Source organism: Pteropus medius, unplaced genomic scaffold, assembly GCF_902729225.1.
Source record: "Pteropus medius unplaced genomic scaffold, Ma_sr-lr_union100, whole genome shotgun sequence".
Taxonomy (NCBI): Eukaryota; Metazoa; Chordata; class Mammalia; order Chiroptera; family Pteropodidae; genus Pteropus; species Pteropus medius.
The window spans coordinates 21,877,119-21,898,161 of record NW_024344240.1 but is presented as its reverse complement, the minus strand read 5'-3'; the positions used below and the strand labels follow the sequence as shown (position 1 = coordinate 21,898,161).

The following is a 21,043-nucleotide window of genomic DNA, read 5'->3' as shown; positions in this document are numbered from 1 at the left end:
AATGCTGGCTCTGGGGTAGGACAGCAGCCACTGGGGTGGCTTTGATCACCATGGTGGCTTGAAAGGAATGGGAGAGAAAGGGAGGCTGAGACCTGGAGACACAGAGCTTCTTAGAGTCTCTCTGAAGTCCCCATGCTCCATACTTTTGTCAAGTGGTGTTGGAGAAGGGAGCAGCAGAGGCCCAGAGACTCTTCCTTCCCTCTTTCTCTGCCAGGACCTTTGAGGATTTGTGGGGATTTATCCCACATGCTGGAAGGCACCAGAGTCACCCCACCCTGCTTTAAATCCTGAATGCACTTTTCCTAAACGGAAAAAGGCAGCCCAAGCCATGGATTAGGTTCTTGGGATAAAGGCATCTGTGGGCTTGGAGAACCCCAGGGATAGCCTGTTTGCCCCATAAATCAAATTGCCATATCTGTTTGGTCAGAAGCAGGAGAGCTGCTTTCTTTTCTCCTTGGCTATCTCTACCTTCTACCCACCCTCTACATACACACAACATACATTCACACAGCGAACACACACATACAGATGCACACACACATTACTCAAAGATAAGACAGAGCCTCTTCTGGGTGACCCCTCCCCCCGCATCCCACTAATGAAACCCACTAGTGCCATCACTTAGGGAAAGGAGTTTCCTGTGAGTTCCCATCAAACTTGGACTCGAGGCCAGGGACAGCCTAAATGAGAGGTAAGCACTCTGAGAGGTAAAAGCCTAAAGCATCAAATAGCCCACACTTCCATTTTACTGATAAGATGGGGCCCCAGGGAGGGAGCTGGTTTGCCCAAGATCATTGGGCACCTCCTGGTGCTCAGTGCTGGATTTCATTCCACACCCTTTCAAGGGCCTTCTAGTGTCTACAAAGGCTGGATGAGAGACAAAGAGGAATCTGCCAAAAGGAGGTTGGTACCTGCACGGTGACCCATGGGGCTCTGATCTTTTTGGGAGTCTGGAGAAGAGGCTGTAGGGAACAGCCATGGGAACTCTGGCCTCTCCCCAGCCTGGTTGACTGTGTGTAGTTTTCTTAGGTCACCGTCTTGAATGCCTGTGGACAGCTTCTGCCCCCTCCCTTCACTGCCCACTTTCCTGTAGGGGCCTGGTATCCAGCCACAGAATGGTAATTGGCGGTGATCTTTATGGTCTTTTTATCCAACGTCCCACCCAGGGCAAGAGTGCCCTCACCAGTCCCACTGACAGCCATCCAGTGATGCTGGAGCACTGCCAAGGGCTGGGGACTCGCAACTGCCCAGCTGAAGGAACCACCATGGGATGGGGTTGGGGGGGCACAGATCCTTGCCCTTAATCTGAGTGTCCTTTGCTGGTGCAGTGATAGGGGTACTGAGGCCGGCAGCCACACTCTGTTCACTTCACAAACACTAGCAAAACAACACCATCAGAACCACACTATTTTTTAATACAGTCTTCTGGAAAAAAATAAAATAAAATGAAGTCAGTAACTATGGACCTGTGTTGGGTCTCACTGCCGGCATGTCAATCTACCCCGTTAATCATCATGTGCGATTTTTCGAAGAGCTATTTTGAGAAACATTTAGAAAATGGCTTTTACATAACTATATATACCTCATTTATACCCTCCAGAAATGGTTGCTCTGTTTAGCAGCAGATGGGTTTATTCCCCCTAGTTTTCTTTTCATCTCTCAAAGTTAAGTGGGAAGTAAGCCCACTCCCTAACCCTAGGCATATACTTATCACCCCCAGTCCACCTTGGAGTCCTGGCTGCTGGTGGGCGGTGGAGAGGAAAGGCTGTGGGTTCTTTGTAAGGCACCATTCTGGAGAACCCATGGGAGCAAATACCGTGGGCCAGGGGCAGCTGAGAGAGCCTGGGCCCTGAAGTCTGGAAAGGAGCCCAGGAGATAGGGTGTGGGGAATATGATGAGGGTGCCCTGGTCTGCTTCCCTCAACATCACAAGAACATCTTGACGTCTATGAAGCATATGCCAAGCGTGTCCCATTGGTGTAAAGAGAACAGGAACCAAAGCCAGACCAACCACCCTGGCAATGCCCAAGTGCTGTATCTGTGGCCTGCAGGCAGCAGCAAGTCAGCTCTGCACAGTTGCCATGGCAACTGCAGTGCTGAAGCTCCTAAAGGCAAAGGGAGGAGAGAAGGGAGGTGGAGAAGGCACTTGGGCGGCTTTTCTAGAAAAGACCATCTGTTTCTTTCCCCCAAGCCAGGCTGGGTGGAGGGGGCGTGGAGGAGGGCAGGGAAGAAATGGGCATCTGGGGTCTAGAGAAAGAAGGGAGATAAAAGACTCCAAGATGCTCCAAGAGCAGCTTTCCTGACTAGTTGTGCTCCCCTTCCTTTCTGAGGAGGCAAGTCACTGATAAGGACAAAGGTCCAGGCAGGTCCTGGTGGAAGCATCTGTGAAGGAGCCGTGTGCAGGATACAGGGTAGGCCCTATGACCTTGGGCCTGGGTGGAGCAGTCCTGGAAGGCCACTTATCAGCCACAGCAAGGTTTCTTCTTGGCAGGTCGGTCAACCTGAATGGCATCCTCCCTCACTGTGTCTTCTTGCTTCTTGAGGATCCTGAGCGAGGGGAAGGTATAGGGTCAGCAGTGGAGGACTGCTAGGCCCTCAGGTCACAGGCCATTTGGGTAATAAGGAGGGACCCCAGCCTTACCAGAGCATCAGAGAGAGCGTTCCAAGTCTTCCCTTGGGGAGTACAGGTACATGACTATAATTTATAAAGCCTGGATTTAGTTAATATGGAGGCTTCATCACATCTCCTCCAGGAAGCCTCCCCTGATCCTCCAGGTGGTATAAGTGCTCCTGATAGCACTCTAACTCTTCCTCTGTTATAACCCATCACCCAGTATCACAATGCACTGCTCCTTATCTGGCTCCCTCAGCAAAGAAGGAGATGCTGAGGGCAGAGATTGTATCACAGTACACAATAGAAGCTCAGAAAATATATTTCTTGGTTATGAACTCTATGGAAGGGCTGTCCCATGTGGCCACAGCTCCAGATTAAACATAGGAAGTGAAGGACTAAAAATTAAAAATAGTGGTAAGCAGCAGTCCTCAAACATTTTGGCACCAGGGACCAGCGCTCCTATGAGAATCTAATACCTGATGATCTGAGGTGGAGCTGAGGCAGTGACGCTAGCTCTGGGGAGCAGCTGCAGATACACATGAAGCTTTGCTCAACTACTGCTCACCTCCTGCTATGCGACCCAGTTCCTAACAGGCCACAGACTGGTACTAGTCCACCATCTGGGGGTTGGGGACCCCTTGTGGTAAGGATCTTATCCCTGGTCTATATAGCCCACGTGCTTTCACCTTAAGAATCTCTTTTGATTCTTACAACAACCTGTGAGAGGGCAGGGAAGGTATGATTGATGTTCCTACATTAGGGGCAAAGCTCAGAGAGGAAGGGTGACTTGCTCTGGGAATCGGTGGCAGAGAAGCCTAGAACTTTCCTCAAGGCCTCCCATAACTCTATAACCTCTTTAATGCATAGAAGGAGTTGTTCCGGGTTTTTAAATTACTCAAATAAAAATATTTTTAGATGCTGAGTGAATGCTGAGCACAAAATGAGCACTATTAAGTATTTGTTCGATGGGTGAATGGATGGAATGAAATGAATGCCTAAATGAATGAATAAGCTAATGCCCAAGTGAGGCCCTATGTGGTTTTGTTTTCTTAATTTTGGTGTAGGCAGAGGCTGTGGAACCAGTCTTTCCATGAAAACAGTCTTTGAGAACCATTGCTTTGGGTGCCTCTGGTTCCAAATCACAGCTCCTCGGCCCCTCGGCTCCTCGCCCCCCACTTCCCAGCCCTAACTATTCTTGCTTCCAACTGGCTGCCAACTAATCCCTGCTAAGATATTAGCCAGTGTTGAGAGACCTATGATTTGACCTTTCCCAGGATCATTTGCATTTAAAAAGAGGATTCCTTTAAGACTCCAGAAGAAGACTGCAGCCTTGAATGACATGCAGGGAGGCTTTCATTTTTGGCATTATTGTGTTTCAGAAGGCTGTCCCTGACTCCTGAAATCCCAGACAAAGGCCGAGGCCTTTACCCAGAAGTCTCAGGCAGACAGAAGACAGGCCCAGAGGCGGGCAGGGGTGGGAGTAGGGTGGGGAGTAGTGAATGCAGAGGTTCCCACCAGACCTGCATAGCAGAGTCATGTCACCTGCTGAGTTCTGTCTCTACCTGGCCAGATGGAGGAGGGACTCTTTGGTGTTATGACCGGAATAGGCACTGCATTCATAGAAGATCAGATTGTTCTCCTAGAATCATAAAACAGAGGGAATAATCAGAGAGCAGCTAGAGGGAGCCTTGGGGGTGGGGAGGGAGAGAATACCCCACCTGCATTTACCCATATCCTGGCCCCCTCCTCACTCTTTAAGAGGTCGATCTCTGTTTCCTCCGGCCACCTGACCGATGTCAGTCAGTCCTGCAAACTATCTCCCTGGTGAGCTATAACAGCTGTAAAACAACAAGGCTGTAAGCTGCTTTAGTGTCCTATGCTTTCTCAAAATGCTCTCTGGTAGAGCATGTATATGCTCATTTCCTTTTTATACCAGCCTGTGATGCAGGCAAAGACACAAAGGCCGGGGTGGGTGATATTCTTCCCACTTCACAGGCAGGGAAGCAAAGGCTAGAGAAGATATAAGTGGTGGGCCTGCTCTAGCCATATATTTAGTCAATGGCAGGGCTCCCAGCAGCATGCTTTTCCCAGGACACTGGCATGCCATGAGCCTTGGGACAGATGTCATTAAGGCACTCCATTAGGAATTCTCCTTCACACCAGTTCATTGACACTCTAGCTGCTCAGGCTGTCAGCACTGGTGCCACAGGACAATTGTCCATCACTTCACTAGGTGAAGGCTGTGCTGCATGCATGGTGGTGGCCTTTGGCCAAGGTTCATCATATTCCATTTATCACTCCCATTAATAACTGTCCTGCTTCCTTATAACAATGCTTGTGGAATAGAGCCCTGGAGGCTGATGTCCTGTGGGGATGTGTACAGTTTAGTGAGGATACTTCTGTGGCTGTAGATCAGGAGCCTCTGCAAATGCTGGTTCCCAGTTCATCTTTCCTGCTCCACACCCTGCAGATCCAGCTCTATCCTCTGCCCTCATCACCCTTCCCTCCAGACACACTTCTGCCAGACTCTGACTCTTGGTCAGTTTGTGAAAGAATGAAGGTTCCATGGTGTGGGAGGGAGGGGTGCATAGAACCTAGAATTGGAAGGCATGATTTGTCTTCCAGCTTCAAGTCCTGACCCCACTGCTGGGGAGCTGTTGTGATAATTTGAATAAATCACTTAATTTCTCAGGGTTTCTGTTTTTTCTTTTTCTTCTGACCAAAAAAAAAAAAAAAAAAAAAGAAGAAGAAGAAGAAAAAGAAAGAAAAAAAAAATGAGATGATTAAAATTACAGGCTAGCAGTTTCTTAATCAAATTCCTTGGATCCAGATATAATTAGGAATCCAGAAATTTCCAGATATATTTTAGAATCCAGAAATTCTGAGTTTCAGAAAGATAATACATGTATATACTACATATTATATGATACCCTTGGGTGAACCTGGCATAGTACCCTATCATCAAATGTATTAATGTTTCTTCAGTGAAAAACTTGAATATTCATTCCAAATGTAGTACACAAAGACCATAAATAGCCTTGTGTCAGTTCTGGTAAGGTTTTTCTGCCAGATGAAATGCAAATACTCTTTCCGTTTTCAGCTTTTTGGATTTTGGAATTAAGGAGGAGGGACTATGGATATGTAGCTGCCCGGTGACCCTCCACGGGAACACCTACCAGGCCCTTCTGCCTCTTTTTCCCTTGAATCTTATTATCTGTGCCATTTCCCCAGCCTATGAGGTCATGAGCCCCTGTTTAGAGTGAGCACACTAAGAATTATAAATCCTGGGGTTGGATAGCGCCCCATCTTCCTGGACACCGAGTTCCCTTAAAACCACTCTGAGGCAGTGTGAGCAGCCCAGGAATAAGCATCACATGTCTTGCTGCCTGATTTCCATCAAGCCTGTTGGTTCCTGGCTTGGGCAAGAGAGCTGCTGCTTGTTTCCTTGCTAGGATATCCAGTGTGCCCCCTGCATTTGAGTTCACAGCTTTGAAGCTCAGTCTTGACAGAAAGGATGGACTCTCTAACAGAGCTGTCCAAAGAAGAACCAGCCTGCAGATAGTGAGTGTTTCATCCCTGAAGGTGATCAAGTGGAAACAAAGATGATGGGATTCGAGCATTAGATGGGAACTGAAATAAGTAACCTCTTACTACCCAAGAATTTATAAATCTGAGTCCTGAGGAAGAGAGTTTGGAGAAATTCCCCATACCCTAGTCATCCCTAGCCAACTCCATTTTGCAGTCTGTAGCTTTCTATGGAAATTTCCGCATGTGCAGGAGCTGGACCATTCGCATGATGCCAGGACACCCATCTTGCCTACTTGCTTCCTTCCCAGGAGGCTTCCAGAGATGGCTCCCACCAAAATGCTTTGGGACATGCCCGACTGCCCTTGGGTCCCACCCTCTCCATAGAGATGGAAATGCCTGCTCTTTACCTTGGCAAGCTGCTCTCCAAGGCCCCGGGGAACTTCCCGCTCTTTCTCGTTGTCAATTTTATTGCCCAGCAGAAGAACAGGAATGCAGTCTCCCACAGCTTCCTGAAAAACAGACAATCCCCCAACTGAGAAAAGCATCCATAAAGAGAACATGAAAGGGCAGGCTTGAAATGCTAGCTGGAAAGACACAATCTGGCTTGTGAATCCTCTGCTGCCATAAGAGGCCAAGTAATATTAAAATCATCCTGAAAGCTGACAGGGAGAGCCACCTTCTCTGAGAGCCTCAGTTAATAAGGCTTCTGTAAGGCGCCTGAGGCCTGCCTCTGGGCACCTCCAGTACCCGTCAGTGCAGTGACTCTTCCAGCCCTCACCACTCTCCCTGGATGCTGGATGAAACATGCGGCTCCCCGGGCGTACTGGGAGTGGGTAGCAGGATGGGGCACAGTTGATACCCATGTACTGTGTGTCCTTTTCCAGGGCTTATGGCACCCCTGAAGGCATTCCTAACTGACTAGACTTCATCAAAATGAGCCAGAATGAACAAAAGGAATTAATGTAATGCGGTTTGGAGCTGCTATTGGGGCTGCTGTGATTAGAAGGGGCATCTCCAGGGGCCTCATATTGGGTATATAAGCTCCCTGAGGGTTGAGTCCAAATCTGACTCATGGAATTGGGTCCATAGTGCCTGATAAATGACTGTTGTGTGCCTCATTGTACGTTACCGCATGGGACATCACAGAGCCCTGTCATTGGGTGCTCTGCTCTAAAAGAAGCCCTGCATGGGGAAGAATTGTGTGGCTGGACTTCTTGGGCCAGAAGTAACACGTTTATGCAAAGTTAACCCTATTTACTCCTCCAGTGGCTGTGGCGGGTCAGCAGGAGCCTGCCACCCAGAGTCTCTACAGCCTGGGTGCCCTCCCTTGTAAAATGAGTATGCTGCACATCTCTCTCCTGAGGGCAGGCAGAGGGCCCAGGACACACAGTTATTCAATGAGTAAACAGGGTAACGTTCACTTTTAAAAAGGTTGTTATTTTTACTGTGTGAGATATTTATTCAGGGTCTTTTAATCATAATTTGATAACAAAATAATTTATCGTAGCGAAATGTTTTAATAGAGAGAGCTGTGAGATAAGAAGCTAATAAGCCATTATTATTTTGCTAACAGTTCAGCTACTTTAGATTACCATTTCAAATACATGTCCAAACTCCATCCAATAGGTACACCTATTTTAAGTTTAAATGCAATTACATTTGAAATTAAGCCTCAGTGTTTCCTTAATCTACACATTTGTTTTATTGTTTTCAACAGTGAAAAATTTCTCCTTTACTAAATGAGTGTTGAGGCTCAGAGAATTCAAAAGAATATTCATCATCAAAGTCAATGAGTTATGAGGACACTTTGGTAGATGGGCCCACAATTCTCTAACGTTTTTCTCTACATTCTGATTTCCAAAGAACTCTCTGCTATTTAGTGTATTATAAACTAGAACTCTCTAAAAGCAATATTTCCATATATCCATTGTGAGATGATAATGAATGCTGGTAAAGATGACTCAAAGGCACTATAAGATCTTACAGTGTCTTCTGACCCATCGAAATAGATTCAATTATGTACACTGTAGTTGATGTGTTAAGTGGATTGCACCATATTCCAATAATTCCATAAGTGGGTATGTAGACAATGCTGTGGCTCCCTGTTACCAGAGTATTGGTTAATGAGAATACCCCCATTTTCTGACTGTGCTTCACTAAACTTGGGTGAAGAGTTTTTCACAGAAATAGAAGAAAAGAGGAGGAAACAGGGAAATGGGCCAAAAGGCTTGCTGTTTGGAGCACATGAGAGAGAGAAAGAGAGAGAGAGAGAGAGAAAGAGAGGAGAGATATTTGTAGATCGATGTGTGAGGAATGACTAAGGCTCGTGGGATTTCTTCACATGGAACCTCTCTGAAAATATGAACATCAGACTTGAAATCCTAGGGCATAATTCTAACTTGATTCTGGCATCTTGGAGTGGGTGATGGCTTCAGTTTCCTCCCCTGCAAAGGGGATGCTAGGAACTAAAGGATTGAAGTAGGGAACAGCCTTTAAGTCCAACATCTGAGCCCCGTGCACCAAACACAGCACTGTGCCTCTTGGGGAAAAAAAGAGACAGTCTTATTCTTTAAGGAAATTCCTGGATATAAAAGTAAAAGAGCTTAGAAGAAGCAGAAAAAAAGCCAAGTCCCCAGCTGGAGCTGTGGTTTCTGTTCTTTGCATTGTTCCTCTTACATAGATGCTCTGGACAACTTGCTTCCTCTCAGTGGGCACTAGCCTTCCACTGATAAAGGAGAATCAGGCATTTCTCCAAAGACATGGCAAAAATAAGTGAGAACACACATAATGCTGGAGAGTGTGCTATCATGGGCTGTCAGTGGATGTCACCCTGACCCAAGATTAATCTCTTACACAGGGCCACAGGGAGGATTTGGGGCTGGGGCAAGTGTCTCATAGTCTTCTCTCACCTTAACCTCAAGTCTTGAGCTATTTGCCTGAACTTCACACCTTTTGCACACCTAACTAGGTTTTCAGCCTATTTATTGCTTGGCACAAAGATGCTCATAATTATCCACCAGAGAAGCAACACTTCCTTTCAAAAGTCCAAAGCCCACCTCCTTTGAAGAACAAGTCTAAGGTCTGTTGACACATCTATAGATGTTGATATAATCCCATATGTGTGCTGGGTCAGAGGGAAGGAATGGAAGCTCCTAAGGTAGGCACATGATCTCTCTGTAGAAGAACTGGTTCTGTTGTGGCTCTGCTGTTCCTCAGTAGGGCTTGCCCCAATTGCTCCTTTTCGCCAACTCTCTCTTCTATGAGCTGTCACATAGCCTCTAAAGCTGGTTTCTGTCCTCTCACTTTGACACAGAAGCCTTTCTATACCTTCCATCACTTTAGTTGCCTTTCTTTGAACTTGAGCTTGTTGGAAGACAGACATGTTGGAATTCAAAAGATTACACATCTCTGGCTTTAAATAACAAGGACTGTCAATTTGAAGCAGAGGACTGGCATTCAGCTCAGAATGTGCAGCTGTTGGATTTGGTTGGTTGTAGCGTGTGTGTGTGTGTGTGTGTGTGTGTGTTAATATCTATTTGCTGGGAGGCAAGAAAAGCACTTACCCGGGATAATGCTACCAGAACAAAAAAATTTCTCAGCACATTAAAGTATGCAGTTATACTAAGAAAAAAATGACTGCAAAATTATATCTTGGGGGTTTCCATATTTATCCACCCCTGGACTATGAGTCAAAACAAGATTTATTTGTGTAGTTCATTTCAAACTGCTAGCACTTCAAGCTCAACTTGGAATGTGGGGAAAAAATCAAACTGCTATTTTTTGCTCTGTGCTGTACATTGTCACCAATGACAAAGATCACAAAACGAGAATTAAAAAGCAGTCCATGAAAGGAGAGGAAAGTAGGCCTGATCCGTTTCAGCTGAAAATTGTTCTGCTTTGAGATGGAAGCTAGACGGACTGAAAAAGAAATAGACACCTATTTTTCAGAAGCAGATTTCAACCATGGGCCATGTGTTGAGAGAGAAGCATAATGCAATGGCAAAGCCCTAGATTTTAGTTCTGGCTGTACCATCTGACAAGCTGTGGGTGCCTCTGGACAAGTCATTTCCTCCCTCTGGATCTCAGGATTCTCATCTATAAAACAAGAGGCTGCATTAGATTGATCTACAAGTTTTTTTCTAGCTCAAAGACACTGGTCTTGTTGGCTTACTGATGCCAGTCATATTCCACTTCCTTGACTTATAGGTCTAACAATATACTACTATTGAATGACAAAAAGATCTCATATAGAAGCCCAACATGTCAGGGCTGCAGATGCTAGGGACACACAATCTGGATTTGGGGAAATACCAGCCACTCAGGTTTGTATCAAATCCTATAATCTCTATCTGATATGGGCCCCAAAATCTTCAGATATCCAGTGTGTCCCATGGGCTAAGCATGGAGCCCTTAGAGCTCAATTAGTTTTTTCTTGAGATTGAGATGAGGAGGTAGGGGAAGGTTGGGAATGCTGAGTTGGCAGGAATGACTAACTGCTTTGATTTCCTGTATGGTGTGTAGGAAATGTAAGATGGTAAGGAATCAGCACAAAGTGTATTACAGCCCAGCTTGGGCTTCTTCTGCAGAAGGCCTGTGGGCAAAGTAAAGCTGCCTAGGTGGGAAGGGCTAGGAAGGGTGGAGTGGGAGAACAGTAATGGGGGTAGGACACTCCTACCTCATAAAGCAGAATGAGTGATTGTTCTCCTGTGCCAAAGAGTTTTAGCTCCCTCTGTGCTGGAAGGACCCTCTAGGGTCCTCTGATGGACACGTACTCCTGCCCTATCCTGGCCCCCACATAGAACCAATGCCAAAAACTGTGGGGGCCAGAAGGGTCCTTTCAGAGCCTTCAGTCTACTCTTTCATTGAGTGACTGGCCTCAGTGTCATGGCCAGGAAGTGGCCGAGGTGGGATGGTAAGAACTTCCTTTTCAGGGAACTTGATACCTCCTCCAAGCATCTGTTCCCATCCCACACGATCTCTCCCAAGAGTAAGTCTTTGCCATGTATAATTTGGGGCAATTTCAGCCTTTTATTCTTGCATTGCTTTTCAGTTTGTGGGAAGAAGGGGTACTGGGAATAGGTGGCCAGCATTCACTTAACAATAAGGCTTCAGAAACTGAAGCCTGTTATTAAAGCTCCCCTCCATCTGCCCTTCCCCAGGTAAGGGAGTTAGCAAAGCGCTTGAAGCTTGGTGGAAAACAAGGTGCTCCACAAATACAAAGTACTTATTATTTTCAGTTCCTCTCTGATCAGATTAGGTGTCAAGTTTGAATCTATCACCTGACACCTCTGATTGCTGGTTGCCAAGGCAGAAGGAGTTAGCTTTTGAAGAATATGGAGAATAATTGCATTTATGATGCCACTGTTCCACACCTGCAACACACAGTCCGCCATCTAACACAGCCTCCTGCACTTGCTCGTAAAACCCTGGGCTACCAAACTGGGTCCATTGTACTGAGTCCCTTGGAGTGCCTTGAGAGTGATGGACATGTGGGAGAGGCTCAGAAAATTCTTGTTGAAGGGGCATGCACATCTTTGAATATAATTTAGAGCCTTGCTTCTCAAAGTGTGGCACCTGGACCAGCAGCATCACTTCCCTGAGTACTTGTTAGAAATGCAGAATCTAGCCCCAGGCCAGACTTGCTGAGTCAGATTTACATTTTAGCAAGATGTCCAGGATATTCCTATGCATATTGGAGTTTGAGAAGCACTTGTTTAGGCTGGGAACCATAGTGGCTGAGAATCACCTGGGAAACTGTTTTCTTTTTTAAATTTCCAGTCCCTGAACCATTCTATCTGGGAGAGAAGGCCCTGGCATCTGTTTTGTTTGAAAGCTCCACAGGTGATCCCGATGTTCATCCAGATTTGGACTCATCATTTAGAGTTTAACGATATCTTTTGCTAATTTTAAAAGCAAAACTCAAACTACAAATTATACAAAAACATCCCATCCACACGCTGATAATTCTGAGTTAACCATGTACAAATTTGCTATCTCAGTTTGTCCTCCTAAGCCCATAGATGCTCTAGTGCTCTAAGGGGACTCTTGCTGGGTACATGCTGACAATACTTTTCAGCCCCACCCCATGCAGGAATATGACAGACACCCAGTGCTGGGGAACTCATGCTTCAAGCTGAGATGATGGCTCTCTGATATTTCTTCACCTCCATCATCAGCATCAACTACCTAATCTTCCATCTCTCCTGCTAGATCCCAGTGTCTCTGTGCAAAAAAAGGAGTCTTAGAAACTACACCTCCCTACTGATGGCAGAGAGGGCAGTTGCATAAATTTGTCTCTGTTCATCCCTACTAATCCCAGACTATTTGAACTGCCCTTGTCCAGCTCTGGTATATATCAAAATTCAGATATTGTGGGACAATGAAATGTTTGTGGCTGGGACATATATGACAAACCCATAGCTAACATCATAATCAACAGTGGAAAGTTGAAAGTTTTTTCTTTAAGATCAAGAAGGAGACAAAGATGTCCACTTTCACTACTTTTATTCAATATAATACTGGAAGTCTGGCCACAATTAAAAAAAAAAAAGAAAGGAAGAAAAAAGAAAGAAAAGGCATCCAAATTGGAAAGGAAGAAGCAAAACTGTCATTACTTGTAAATGACTTGATACCATATATAGAGAACTCTAAAGAATCCACCAACTATTATAATAAGTTAATTCAGTAAAGTGGCAGGATACAAAATTAATATTCAGAACTCAGTTGCAGTTTTATACACCAATATCCAGCAATCAGAAAGAGAAATTAAGAAAACAATCTAATTTGCAATTGCATCAAAAAGAATAAAATACATAGGCATAAATTTAACCAAGGAGGTAAAAGACTTATACTCAGAAAACGATAGGACTTTGAAGAAAGAAATTAAAGAAGATATAGATAAATGGAAGCTTATACCATGCTCATGGATAAGAAGAATTAACATCGTTAAAATTTCCATAGTACCCAAAGCAATCTACAGATTCAGTGCAATCCCTATCAAAATACCAATGGTATTGTTCACAGAACTAGAACAAGTAATCCCAAAACTTATATGAAAACACAAAAGATCCCAAATAGCCACCGCAGTCTCGAGGAAGAACAAAGTTGGAGGTATCATTCTATCTGATTTCAAACTATACTACAAGGCTACAGTAATCAAAACATCATGGTACTAACATAAAAGCAGACACATAGATCAATGGAGCACAATAAAGAGCCCGTGCCTATATGGTCATTAAATCTAAGACAAAAAAGGCAAGAATATAGAATGGGGTAAAGTTAATCTATTCAATCAATGGTGTTGAGAAAAGTGGACAGATACATGCAAGAAATGAAACTAGACTATCTTCTTACACCATGTACAAGAATAAACACTATATGAACTAAAGACTTAAATTTAAGACCTAAACTATAAAACTCTTCGAAGAAAACATAGGCAGTAAACTCTTTGACATCACTCTCAGCAATTTTTTGTTTTGATATGTCTCCTCAGGCAAGGGAAACAAATAACAAAAAAGTAAACAAATGGGACTACATCAAACTAAAAAGTTTTTGCACAGCAATGGAAATCATCAATAAAACAAAAGCACAACCTACTAAATGGGAGAAGATATTCGCCAATGATACATCCGATAAGGATTAATATCCAATATATATATAAGCAACCCATATTACTTAGCACCAAAAAACAAACAAACAAATGAACAAACAAAAAAACCCAAACAATCCAATTAAAAAATGGGCAGAGAACTGGAATAGACATTTCTCTCATGAAGACATAGAGATGGCTAAAAGACATTTGCAAAGATGCTCGACAGTCACTAATCATCAGAGAAATGCAAATTAAAACCACAATGAGATATCACCTCACACCTATCAGAATGACTATTATCAATAAATCAACAAACAACAAGTGTCGGTGAGGGTGTGGAGAAAAGGGAACCTTTGTGCACTGTTGGCATTGCAAATTAGTGGAGCTACCATAGAAAACAGTATGGAGGGTCCTCAAAAAAATTAAAAATAGAACTATCATATGACCCAGCAATTCCACTTCTGGGTATTTATCTGAAGAAATCCAAAACACTAATTTAAAAAGATATATGCACTCCTGCGTTCATTGTAGTATTATTTGCAATAATCAAAATATAAAAGCAACTGGTGTCCATCAACAGATGAACAGATAAAGAAAATGTGATACATTTATACAATAGAATATTACTCAGCCATAAAAAAGAATGAAATATTGCCATTTGAGACATGAATAGACCTAGAGGGTATTATGCTAAGTGAAATAAGTCAGATAAAGGAAGACAAATAGCATAAAATTTCACTTATATGTAGGAAAAAAAATAAATGAACAAACAAAACAGAAACAAACCCATAGATCAGGGGTCCCCAACATGGTACCAGTCTATGGTCTGTTAGGAACCAGGCTGCACAGCAAGAGGTGAGTGGCGGGTGAGTGAGTGGAGCTTCATCTGTATTTGCAGCCGCTCCCCAGCACTAAATCACCACCACAGCTGTACCTCAGATAATCAGGCATTAGATTCTCACGGAAGTGTGAACCCTATTGTGAACTGCATTTTAGAGAGATCTAGGTTGTGTGCTCCTACAAGAATCTAATGCCTAATGATTAGCAGAGAGATTTAACTGTACAGAGACCATAATAAATCAATTGCTTGAAGACTCATATCAAAACCCTATCAGTGAATGGCAAGTGACGATTAAGCTGCATCTGGTGGCGGGCTTTACAGCAGCAAGTGAGTTGATGTACTTCAATTGTACAGCTGCATCTGGTGGCAGGCTTTAAGTCAGAATTCAAAGCTTATTTTAGTCTGCACGTGGCCTGTTCCTTATTTCATTTACCACTTCCATCTACGCCTCCTTCCCGCGCTGCGCATTTGTCTCAGTCACATTTCTGGTAAGCCCATAAACTAACCCTAGCCAAAATGAGTAAAAATCAAACATTACTGGAGAGCTTCTTTACAAAGGGCGAAGGACCCAATAATGAGACAGCAGAAGACTCTTAAGACCGCCAGGAAAAAGAAAGTTGCATTTAAAAGAAAATACCACAGTTCTTACTTAAAATATGGGTTCATTACAATAGGTGATTCACATTCTCTAAGCTCACTTTGTATAATGTGAAGCAACTGGCCAGACAACAAAGCCATGAAAGCTTCAAAACTGCTTCACCGCATGAAGACCAAGTACCCTGCATTAAAAGACAAGCCTTTGGGGTTTCTCAAAAGAAAAAAACAATCGTGAACATGAAGAACAGAAGCAGTTATTGAAGGCCACCACTTCATCAAATATGTCTTCACTGAGAGCATCATTCATAGTGGCTAACCGCATTGCTAAAGCTAAGAAGCCCTTTACTATGGGTAAAGAGTTGATCCTGCCTGCTGCAAATGACATTTGTCGTGAACTTTTAGGAGAAGCTGCACTTCTAAAGGTGGCACATGTTCCTTTTTTGGCTAGCACCATAACTCAATGAATTGATGAAATAGCAGAGGATTGAGACACAGCTGTTAGAGAGGATTAATGAGTCACCATGGCACGTGATCCAGGTTGAGTCTACTGATGCTGACAACAAGGCAATGTGCTTGTTTTTGTGAGATATATTTTTCAGGAGCATGTGCATGTGGCTATGTTATGTGCATTTTTGTTGCCAACCAACACCACAGCTGTAGAACTATTCAAGTCTTTGAATGATTACATACATATCAGGAAAACTGAATTGGTCATTTTGTGTCGGTATATGCATGGATGGAAAGGCTGCCATGACTGGATGACTTTTGGTTTCACTACTCGGGTCAAAGAAGTCGCTTCTGAATGTGAGTCTACGCATTGTGTCATCCATAGAGAAATGCTGGCTAGCCAAAAATGTCACCTGAACTTAACTACATTTTGCAGGATGTGTTTAAAATTATAAACCACGTTAAAGTACATGCTCTTAACTCATCTGTTCATGCAGCTCTGTGAGGAGATGGACACAAAGTACACACGCCTTCTCTTATACACAGAAGTGAGATGGCTTTCTAAAGGCAGATCACCAGCCAGAGTTTTTGAGCTATGAGAGCTGCTCCAGAGATTTCTTTTAGAAAAACAGTCACCACTGGCAGCACATTTGTGACACAGAATGGATCACAAAACTTGCTTACTTGTGTGACATATTCAACCTGCTTAACCAACTCAATCTGTCACTTGAGAGGAGAATGACAACTGTGTTCGAGTCGGCAGATAAAATGGCTGCATTCAAAGCCAAACTGGAATTATGGGGGCGACGAGTGAACGTTGGGATTTTTGACATGTTTCAAACATTAGCAGATTTTGAAAGAGAATGAGCCAGAGCCTTCTTTCTCCCAGCTGGTGCATGATCACCTATCTCGACTTTCAAAAAATTTAAGCATCACTTCCCAACCACAAAAGGCCTCCGAACTGGGAAAGAATGGATCTGAGACTCATTTGAGAATAAGCCAGGTGAGTAGACTTTGTCCATGCTAGAAGAGGATCAGCTGCTTGCGACTGTAAATGATGATGACCTTAAAAGTATGTTTGAGACAACTTCAAATCTCCATACATTCTGGATTAAAGTTAAGGCAGAGTATCCTGAGATTGCCACAAAAGCACTGAGAAGCCTGCTTCCTTTTCCAACATCCTATCTTTGTAAAGCAGGGTTTTCTGCAGTGACAACCACCGAAGCGAAATTATAAAGTGAACTGGACATAAGCAAGATACTTCGGGTGTCACTGTCTCCCATTGCCCCCAGATGAGACCGTCTAGTTGCAGGAAAACAAGCTCAGGGCTCCCACTGATTCTGCATTATGGCGAGTTGTATAATTATTTCGTTATATATTACAATGTAATAATAATAGAAATAAAGTGCACAATAAATGTAATGTGCTTGAATCATTCCGAAACCATCCCCTCCCACTGCCGGTCTGCAGAAAAATTGTCTTCCATGAAACTGGTCCCTGGTGCCAAAAATGTTGGGACCACTGGCATAAATAAAGAAGACAAATTGGTGGTCACCAGAGTTGGTGGATGGGTGAAAAAGGAGAAGGGATTAAGAAGTACAAATTGGCAGTTATAAGAACAGTTATGGGGATATAAAGTACAGCATAGTTAATATAGTCAATAATATTCTAGTAACAGTCTATATAGTGCCAGGTGGGTACTAACTAGACTTATTGAGGTGATCACTTTGTAAGGTATATAAATGTCTAACCACTATGCTGTACACTTAAAACAAATATAATATTTTATGTCAACTGCAATTGTTTTTTTATCAAAGCAAAATTTATTTATTTTTAATTTTTTCCGCCATCTACCTTCCTCCTCCTCCCTCTCCCCTACCCTGTGGTAACCATTAGTCCATTGTCCATGTCCAGGAGTCTCTGTTTGTTTGTTCTGTTCATTTGTTACTTTTAGGTTTATATCCCTCATATAAGTGATATCATGTGATTTTCAACTTTGGCTTATTTCACTTAGTATGATTATTTCAAGGTCCATCCATGTTGTTGGAAATGGCAGTATTTCATCTCTCCTTATGGATGGGTAATATTCCACTGTGTGTATGTAACATAGCTTCTTTAGCCAATCTATCGTAGGACAGATACTTCGGTTGCTTCCATGTCCTGGCCACCATGAATAATGCTGCTATGGACATTAGTGTGCAAATATCTTTTCAGATATGAGTTTTCAAGTCTTTGGGGTAAATACTAGTAGAGGGATTGCTGGATCATATGGTATATCGATTCTTAGTTTTTTGAGAAACATCCATACTATTTTCCATAGTGGCTGTACCAATTTGCAGTCCCAATAGCAGTGTATGAGGGTTCCAATTTCTCCACATCCTCTCCAATATTTGTTATTACTTGTCCTGTTGATTATAGCCATTCTAACAGGTGTGAGATGGTATCTCATTGTGATTTCAATTTGCATTTCACTAATAGCTAGCGATGTTGAGCATCTTTTCATATATTTGTTGGCCATTTGTATGTCCTCTAGTGAGAAGTGTCTGTTCAGGTCCTCTGCTCAATTTTTGACTGGATCGCTTTTTTTGTTGTTGTTATTGAGTCGAATGAATTCTTTGTATATTTTGGGTATTAGGCCTTTATCGGAGGTGTTGCTTGCAAATATATTTACCCATTCAGATGGTTGTCTCTTTACCTTGTTGACGGTTTCTTTTGCTGAGCAGAAGCTTTTTAGTTTGATGTAGTCCCATTCATTTATTTTAGCTTTAACTTCCCTTGCCTTTGAGGTGAAATTCATAAAATCCTCTTTAAGTCCAAGGTCCTTGAGTTTAGCTCTTATGTATTCCTTCTATGCATTTTATTGTTTCAGGTCTTATATTCAGGTCCTTATTCTATTTTGGGTTAATTTTGGTGTGCGGTGATAGATAACAGTCTAGTTTCATTCTTTTGCAGGTGGCTTTCCAGTTTTCCCAACACCGCTTATTGAAGAGGCTTTCCTTTCTCCACTGTATATTTTGGCTTTTTTGTAAAAAATTATTGCCATATAAATATGGGTTTACTTCTGGAGTCTCTATTCTGTTCCACTGGTCCGTGTGTCTGTTTTGCTGCTAATACCATACCGTTTTGATTACTGGCACTTTGTAGTATAATTTGAAGTCAGGCAGAGCGATGCCTCCAGCCTCATACTTTTTTCTCAGGATGACTTTGGCAATTCAGGGTCTTTTAACTTCCATACAAATCTGATGATTTTTTGCTTCATTTCTTTAAAAAATGCCGATTGGATTTTGATGGGGATAGTATTAAATCTGTATAACGCTTTAGGTAATAAGGTTATTTTAACTATGTTGATTCTTCCAATCCAAGAACACTGAATATCTTTCCATTTCTTTGTATCTTCTTCAATTTCTTTTAATAGGTTCTTTATATAGGTCCTTCAGATGTTTCGTTAGATTTATTTCTAGGTATTTTATTCTTTTTGTTGCAATTGCAAAAGGAATTATTTTTTCCACTTCTTTTTCTGACACTTTGTTATTAGAGTATAGGAACACTACAGATTTTTGATTTTGTATCCAGAGACTTTACTGTATTTGCTCATTGTTTCTAGAAGTGTTCTTGTGGAATCTTTAGGGTTTTCTATATAGAGAATAATGTCATTTGCAAATAATGACAGTTTGACATCTTCATTTCCTATTTGGATACCTTTTATATCTTTCTCTTGTCCGATTGCACTCGCTAGGACCTCTAATGTTATATTGAATAACAGTGGCGATAGTGGACAGCCTTGCCTTGTTCCTGATCTTAGAGGGAAGGTTTTTAATTGTTCATCATTAAGTATAATGTTGGCTGAGGGCTTGTTATATATGGCCTTTATTATATTAAGGTACTTTCCTTCTATACTAATTTTGATAAGTGTTTTGATCATAAATGGATGCTGTATCTTGTTGAAGGCTTTTTCTGCATCTATTGACATAATCATATGATTCTTATTTTTTAATTTATGTGGTGTATCACATTAATCGATTTGCATATGTTGAACCATCCCTGTGCCTCTGGGATGAAGTCCATTTGATCATGGTGCATAATCTTTTTAATATGTTGCTGTATTTGGTTCGCTAGTATCTTATTTAGGATTTTTGCATCTCATGTGTTCATGAGAGATATTGGTCTGCCAGTGTGGTATTGGTATTATTATTATTACGTATTGTGTGTGTGTGTCTTGCGCGGCAGCCTTCAGCTTTGTAGCGCATAACGTCAACCAGGTTTTGGTGTCAGGGTAATATTGACCTCATAAAATGAGTTGAGAAGTACTGCCTCCTCTTCTATTTTTTTGAAAGAATTTGAGGAGAATAGCTTTAAATCTTCTTTGAATGTTTGGTAGAATTCACTGGTGAAGCCATCTGGTCCTGGACTTTTACATTTTGGTAGGTTTTTGATGATTGTCTCAATTTCCATACTGCTGATCGGTCTATTTAAGTTTTTTTTTGATTCAGTCTAGGAAGGTTGTATTTTTCCAAGTACTAGTCCATTTCTTCTAGGTTATTATATTTGGTGTTATACACTTTTTCGTTGTATTTGTGTATGATCATTTGTATTTCTGCTGTGTCTGTCATAATTTCCCCTCTTTCATTCCTGATTTTGTTTATTTATGGCCTTCTCTTTTTTCTTTAGTGAGTCTAGCCAGGGATTTGTCAATTTTATTAACCTTTTCAAAGAACCAGTTCTTTGTTGTATTTATTTTTGCTATGGTTTTTTGTTTGTTCATTTTCAATTTCATTTATTTCTGCTCTAATTTTGATTATTTCTATCCTTCCCCTGACTTTAGGCTTCATTTGTTCTTCCTTTTCTAGTCTCTTAAGATGAAGTAGGTTGTTTATCTGGACTCATTCTTGTTTTTGGAGATAGGCCTGTAATGATATGAACTTTCTTCTTATGGTCACTTTTGCCATGTCCCAAAAGTTTTGATATGTTGTCCTATCATTATCATTCGTTTCTATGTATTTCTTGATCCTTTTTTAAAATTTCTTCTCTGACCCAGTTATTCTTCAGTCGTATGTTGTTTAATCTCCATGTATTTGTGGTTCTTCCCGCTTTCTTTTTGCAGTTGATCTCTAGTTTGAAAGCATTATGATCAGAGAATATGGTTGTTATGGTTCCAACCCTCTTATATTTGTCAAGGCTATTTCTGTATAATAATGCCTTGTTCCTAGTAAGGGTTGCACTCCTTTGCTTTTATCAGCCTGCTAGTCACTTTATTCCTAATTATGTATGTATTTTTTTGTCATTTTGTTTTAAGTGAGCTGATCCCTTTCAGTATTTCCTGTAGTGCAGGCCTCATAGTGGAGAATTCTCTCAATTTTTGTATGTCTGGAAAGGTCTTTATTTCTCCTTCATATTAAAGGAGAGCTTAGCTGGATACATTATTCTCG

General features: G+C 42.2%; 1 protein-coding gene across 7 annotated transcripts in view; it reads right to left on the bottom strand.

Annotated features, from left to right (window-relative positions):
• Positions 1-1,394: 1,394 nt before the first annotated feature.
• Positions 1,395-21,043, bottom strand: part of CRACR2A (calcium release activated channel regulator 2A) — a 141,734-nt gene continuing 122,085 nt past the window's right edge. For 4 of the 7 annotated variants that reach the window (XM_039869118.1, XM_039869124.1, XM_039869121.1 and 1 more), the window contains 3 exons: positions 6,549-6,650; positions 4,176-4,252; positions 1,395-2,546 (listed from right to left, as the gene is read on the bottom strand). In XM_039869118.1, the coding sequence (XP_039725052.1) occupies positions 2,462-2,546; positions 4,176-4,252; positions 6,549-6,650 (264 nt within the window). In that variant the 3' untranslated portion in view covers positions 1,395-2,461. Of the gene's footprint in view, positions 2,547-4,133; positions 4,253-6,548; positions 6,651-21,043 lie in introns of all 7 variants that reach the window. The other 3 variants (XM_039869120.1, XM_039869119.1, XM_039869123.1) reach the window with 3 other exon arrangements.